This window comes from Falco punctatus (assembly GCF_963210335.1).
Source record: "Falco punctatus genome assembly, chromosome: 5".
Taxonomy (NCBI): Eukaryota; Metazoa; Chordata; class Aves; order Falconiformes; family Falconidae; genus Falco; species Falco punctatus.
Genome location: NC_137584.1, coordinates 91,005,955 through 91,012,536, shown reverse-complemented (window position 1 = coordinate 91,012,536; position 6,582 = coordinate 91,005,955). Strand labels below are relative to the sequence as shown.

The 6,582-nt window shown below is 47.2% G+C and overlaps 1 protein-coding gene across 1 annotated transcript; it reads left to right on the top strand.

Annotated features, from left to right (window-relative positions):
• Positions 1-848: 848 nt before the first annotated feature.
• CRLS1 (cardiolipin synthase 1) lies at positions 849-5,671 on the top strand. Its single transcript, XM_080388614.1, has 7 exons — positions 849-1,317; positions 1,441-1,578; positions 2,118-2,247; positions 2,743-2,828; positions 3,261-3,329; positions 3,662-3,753; positions 5,343-5,671. Exons 1-7 carry the CDS (start codon positions 994-996, stop codon positions 5,428-5,430), a joined length of 927 nt encoding a protein of 308 aa, XP_080244740.1. The 5' UTR covers positions 849-993; the 3' UTR covers positions 5,431-5,671.
• The last annotated feature ends 911 nt before the right edge of the window (positions 5,672-6,582 follow it).

The following is a 6,582-nucleotide window of genomic DNA, read 5'->3' as shown; positions in this document are numbered from 1 at the left end:
ATCGGGTTCCTGTTAAACCAACTCTCCTGCCTGCTGGAGCCCCTCTGGATGGCAGCGCGACCCCCGGGGGTATCGGCCACTGTGGCGGCGTAATCTGTGAACTTGCTGATGGTGCAGCCCGGCTCTTCCCCTGCCTCTTTAAAAAAGAAAAAAGCAACTACACCCGAGGTACAGAAATTAACTTACTAACATGGTCACTCACATTTTAGCTGCTCTTTCTAGATTTTTCCAAACACCTGTGGAAGAGTTAAATATCCCACACGCAGTTAGTTGAGCTTTTTTGTACGGTGGTGGTTGTTTTGGCAGGTTTTTTCCATTTGTTTTGCCAGTTGTTGACAACTGTGTGTAATTAAAGCTGACTGAAAAAGTCAAACCGTAGCCGGGTGATAAACTGATGCCAGAAATATGAAAAATAACCGTGTCTCCTAACGCTAGGGAAGGGAGGCAGGCACAAGCCTCCGAAGCAAGTGGTCGCACCTGGCAAAGTAAACTTTCCCTCTCCTTGAGCTAAAGTAAACGTGGGCGAGGGAGGGCGAAGAGCAGGTGCCAGGAACAAGAGGCTACCTGGTGCTGTGAGAGGTCTGCAGCCAAACCAGCCCTCGCTTCCCTTTGTCAGGGGCCCGTAAGGGAGCGGCTGGAGCAGAAAGCGCCGCCCGCCATGGCCGCCCGCGGCCGGCAGGTAGGCCGCGAAACGGCAGGAAACCGGTTTTCCCTTTAATTTCTCCTCACGGCCGGTGTCACTCCTTCACTCCGCCGCCGCGGGAGAGCAACCTGCCGTAAAGCGCGCTGCCCGCCGGAGGGGGGGGTGGTGTGGTGGAATGCCGTAAAGCGCCGCAAAATGTCGCACGCCCCCCCCGCCCCTGGCTGCCGGTCCGCGGCCCCCGGCAGTCTGTCGCGGCGGCGGATGGCGCCGGCGGCGGGCGGGCGCCGGCTCCCGCGGGCAGGGCGGCAGCAGCGCGCGTAGGGCCCGCGGGCGGGCCGCAGCCCCGCGCCATGCTGGCCGCCGCCTGGCTGGGCAGGGGGCTCTGGGGGCTGCTCCGCGGCGCGGCGCGGGGGCGGCCGGGTGAGCCCGGTAGGCCGCTGGCCAGCCGGCCCGGCGCGGGGGGTGCCGGCGGCCGCCGCCGCAACGGCAACGGCAGCGGGTTGTGCCTGGCGGCGGGCGCGGAGGCGGCGGGGGGGGCGGGTGCCCCTCCCGCCCTGCGCCCCCCGCGCCGGCCGCTGCTGCGCGCTCCCGCCGCCGCCTGGCGCCTCCTGAGCGGCGGGGCCGCGCCGCCCGAGCCCCCCCAGCGGCGGGCAGCGGGCCGCTACGCCGAGCTGGTACGTGACCGGGGGCGCGGCGGCCGGGCAGGGCCCGGGCTGTCCCCTCCCCGCGGGGCCGAGGGCCGGCGGGGGGGCCGGGGGCCGGCGGGGGCGCTGAGCGCCGGCGGCCTTGCCTTGCAGTACGAAAACCCCTGGACCGTCCCCAACATGCTGTCAATGGCCAGGATGGGGCTGGCGCCGGTGCTGGGCTACCTGATCGTTGAAGAAAACTTCGACGTCGCGCTGGGTGTGTTTGTCCTGGCTGGCGTGACGGATCTGGTAGGTTCGCAGCGCCTTGGGAGCGCTCTGGGAAGAGGGTGGGTTATGGTCACACCTTTGGCGTGCGTTGGACTCCAGCGCGGAATGGAAGTGAATACAACGGATTAGGGTTTACGTTCGTTGTTTTGTAGAAGTGCTGTGCGCATCCTGCGCGACATTGGGAGGGGAGGTCACAGACGAACGTGGTGCTGCTGGTGCCGAAGGGGTGCCCTGCCCAGCCCCAGTGGGCGCTGTCCCAGCCAGCGCTGCTGCACCCGCTGGTGTACCTGCTGCACTAACTGTGCCAATTTTAGAACATCAGTTACCTTTTTTTTCCAGTTCATTTTATTTTTTAAACAATGAGAATGGAATATATTCAGAGGCTTCCACAATCTGGACTGCGGTTTGAAAAAATTATACCAATGCCAGCAAACAGGTGTCATGTTCCATCTTAGCTAAATTAGCGGTGATGTTCCTGAAGTATCTCTAACATTAGCATATAGAAGCTATTGTTATTCTTAGTTTTCTAACAAAGAAACACTGAACTTTGTTTTTCTTAGTTGGATGGATTTATTGCACGAAACTGGGCTAATCAGAAATCAGCTTTGGGAAGTGCTCTTGATCCTCTGGCTGATAAAATTCTCATCAGCGTGCTGTATGTAAGCCTAACTTGTGCAAATCTTATCCCAGGTGAGAAAATGTCAGTTGCATGTAGTGCTATATATATACAAGATAAAGAAGCTAATTTTATCTGTAGTTACATTTCTTATGGTTCTGGAGGGAGAGCAGTGTATTGCATGGAACTTTTGCTTTGCCAGATGCACTTTGCTGTTTGCTCTGATTAAATACTTGGAAAACATCCCCCCAGTAGACCTCATAGAAAGCATGTGTTACCATTTACAAAGGCAACTCGCATATATTGCCGTTCTCAAATGTATTTTCTTGAAAGCAATAGTGGTCAGTAGCTATTTCAAAAATTTTCTCAGAGACTGGATTGTTTCAAGACTTCCGATTAGACTTTCAGAAGGCGGGTTAAAAAATTTCCAGTCACGCCCAGTTTTCTTGGTTCAGAAGAGCTTGAGAGTGGTTATTTTGTTTGCTTCATATTTTGTGCTCTTTTGGTTGGGTTTTGGTTTTAATCATGGGCATGATTTTTCACTAGATCCTGTTGGCTTGGTTTTTCAGTTTCACTTACATCCATGATTATTCTGAGGGATGTAGCGCTCATTGCTGCTGTTTTTTATGTGCGATACAAAACTCTGTCTCCACCGGTAAGTATATAGCACTAAACAAAATTGCATGAACATGTAATCATTTTACTTTGATTAAATCATCTGTATTTTTACAAGCATGAAAAAATAAGCCTTTATTAAAAGTTGTAACAAAGAGATTTTCATCTTGGGACTTGGTGGTTGCTCAAAACTTGGGTAGATAGCCTAAGATGTAGTGGTGTTCCTGTCCTATTGCTAGGTAGATCTGTAAGCAGAACAGTATTTCATAAAACAGGTTTCATAAAGGTTTCATAAAGATGAGTCAGAGCTACTGATAACTTTTTCCTGTGTAATAAATCTTGTAAGAGTGGTAGCAGCAGAATTCTTCAGTGTTACAGTTGATTTTTCTGTATCGTGTCAAGAGGCGTTATCAAACTGAATATCCTAGAATTGCCTTTTTTCCTCCCCCCCTCCCTCTTTTCTCCCCAACAGAGAACACTCAGTAGGTATTTTAACCCCTGTTACGCTACTGCCCAATTAAAACCGACATTGATTAGCAAGGTAAGAGCAGTAACTCATTACAAAAGGTAACTCCTCAGTGCTTGGGGTGGTGTGTAGTTTGGAGGGGGAGGGGCTGTTTGCTACTACTGCTGAGCGGTTTCAAAACAGTGCCGACTAATTCAGAGGCAACCTAGGTCCTGAAAGATTTTCAACTGCGCTCTGTCAGAGTACATGCTAATTTTGAGTGTGCAAGATACTTCATTAAAAGAGGTTTCTAAATAAATTTTCTGTAGATAGACTAATGCTTAAACCAGTAATGAAAGTGTATATTGGTACTCCTTGCACGGTACATATCTTCATTTTAGTCACATTTTTTGTTTTGCTTTTATCAGATGAATACAGCGGTTCAGCTAATTTTGGTGGCAGCTTCTTTAGCAGCTCCTGTCTTCAATTATGTGGACAGCATATATCTGCAGACATTATGGTAACTTATCTCTGCACTTTTTTTCGGATAATTTAATGTACTTCTAAAGAAACTGGTACTTGAGATTAATCTAATTGTATGGAACAAAAAAAACCTGTGCCCAGATGCCTGAATTTTTACGCATTTATCCTTGACTGCCACAGGAGCTAGGTATTTATGGTACTTAGCTGACTATACAAGCAAGAAGTAGCCAAATTAAACTAGTTAAGATCCAGGAATAATAGCTAAGAAACAAGTCTTCAGAACATAGTGTAAGTTCAGATGAACAGAAAAGAAGGGAGTGGGGAGAAAGGCTGTATGGATTCTTTATTTATTTGTGCTGTAAGTATCCTTGAAAAAGTAACCCTAGTATCAGTAAAAGTAGATGAGAAGTGTTTTCTTATTTTTACTTTATATTGTACCTGCTATCTTGAAATCTAGGTTTCTGAGGCCTCTTTGAAAAGCACCTGAAGAAATCGGTGATTCCTGCTAGACTATAGGAAGGAAAGGGAGGGATCGAATGAAAACAGGCATACAGGAGCGTACCTCCTTAAGTAGTGGCTGTTCCTTTCACTGCTATCACTGGAGAGCTGAACTGTATCAGAATCTGAATTGTAGCAGGTGTTACAAGTGCACTTATTTCTCCTGAACAGTTAGGTAAGACTTCAGAACGAAGAAGCTGAGCAGCACATAACAGAATTACTAAGTAACATAGTTTAAAGTAGTGGAAAATACAGTGTTACTCGCCTTTTAGGAAAAAAACCCAACAAACAAACAAACAAAAAAACACAAAAAAAAAACCCAACCCAAACCGCAAGGCTTTTAAGGAACTGGGAAACTTGATCTTAACAGTCAGTGTGGTTTTTCCTCCTGCTGGAAAGCCAAATCTAGGTTTGCATCTGTGAAAGATGCTTACTTTGCTGCTTGTCTGGGACTGTGTGTTACCGTGTTGTGAGTAACAGAGAAATGCTGGGCGTGAGTTGCCAGAGTATGCTATAACCGCGCTCAGAAATGCCCTGGATGAGCCCGGCAGTGTGTCCAGGGAGGGCACTGGTGAGGGAGGGGCAGGTCCATGGTGGTGGCTCATGCCTGAATGGTGTCAGCCTTTGACATGGAGGAGCAGTGCTGGTTTAGAAGTACCAATCGTTATTACCCAGCATCTGAGAAGGGGAAAAAAAGAGGCTAAAGCCGAAACTTGTGCTTTAGCTTTGGAATTTGGTAAAATGAGTCCAAGTTTGGTACGGTTTGAATGCTCCCCTTTCATATTACTAGGGGATAGTTTCTCACATCAGTCAGTTCTCAAGCTGGTAAAAATTATGTAGGCTACATATATGGAATCTTTTGCCTTTCCTTCTCTAAAACAAGTGCTAATATGGTAGAAATTTGGCCTAGTGTGTAATTACACTGAAATGTGCTGCTTAGTGCTGGGTGGCAGTTTGTTTATCTAATCCTCCACTTAGTACTGAATTTCAGCATCTAAACTGTAAACTGCATTTCTGTAGGACAAAGTCCTTGGCTGTGTAGTGAAAAATAGGGAAGACGCCTAAAAATAACACATCTTATTATTGTACTGAAGACTCAAACAACTTACAGAACTATTTTCCCCAAAGGTGCATCACAGCTTTCACAACGGTAACATCTGCATACAGCTACTACCACTATGGCCGAAAAACAGTTCAGGTGATAAATAACAAATGAAGTATTCCTGAAGGACCGGGGCTTGGCGGCGCAGCGTGCTGTGCTGTCGAAGGTGGCTGTGTTGCAGTTGAGTTTTGGATCAAGAGCTCTTGTTTTTCAGCTTAAACCATGGCATCGCAATGAAGTGAAGTTTGAACATGTACTGTGTATATATCTAGAGAGAGACTTTTCAATGTATTTTTAATTTGTTTAAAAATAAGGTTGTTTACAAAAACAAATAAATGATATTCTTAAAGACACAGGTTACTGGTTGCTGCCACGTGCGTTCTGAGTAATTTTCTACTGTTTTTGAAGTGAAAATAAGCACTTTCTACCAGCTTTTTTTGCCATCATCATGCAAGGCACCGAGTAGGCTGAGATCTGAGAAGGAAAAGCAGTTACAAGAACAAATTTCTCTTTGTACCTCAACCTAAGTCAGTAAACCTGCATTGCTTGTTAGGGCTTGACGATGTACGTCAGCTTGCAGCGGAAGAAAGCATGTCGTCGATGAACAGCATCTTCAGAAATATAAACCAGAGTGATCGAAATTTTATTTCGTGTTCCGCTGTAATATGGATAAGCCACGAAGAGTTACTACCCTGCTCCCTTTTCTCTTTAAGTACGAGCAAGAGTGAACTGCATTCATCAGGGAAGAGTTTTGAGTCTCAGGAGGGTCAGCTGCGAAGAGTCTGTACCCAAATGGAGTTATGTTTCTCATGTTGTCTATTCATTTCTAATGATGGAAAGAAACTCCTGCATCCCTGCACCCTTAATGCTTCTAAAAACACTGTTTAATCTAAATGCCATTGGTGAAAAAGGACATCTTAAATATTGTCCAAATGAATGGAAGGAGTGGAAGAAACTTTGTGATGCACGTACTGTTAATTCTTCCTGTACCTCTGGCATCAAGTGGTGTGCAGTGATCCCCTCGGGCAGGGACAGCTTGCACGTGTTCTTGGCCTGTCCTCTACATACAGAAGGCACAGCATGAAGAGCCGGACAGCACGGATCATGTTGGTCAGAAACTCCTATTTTCGAGCAATGTGGTATTTCTTGTATGTCATATGAAGGAGTGCAACTGTGAAGGGCTTAAATAATTGAACTTGGGTGGTAAATGATTCTGCTGCAGTACTCGCAGAAGGAAATGTGCTGTAGGCATCTCTTCGGAGAGCA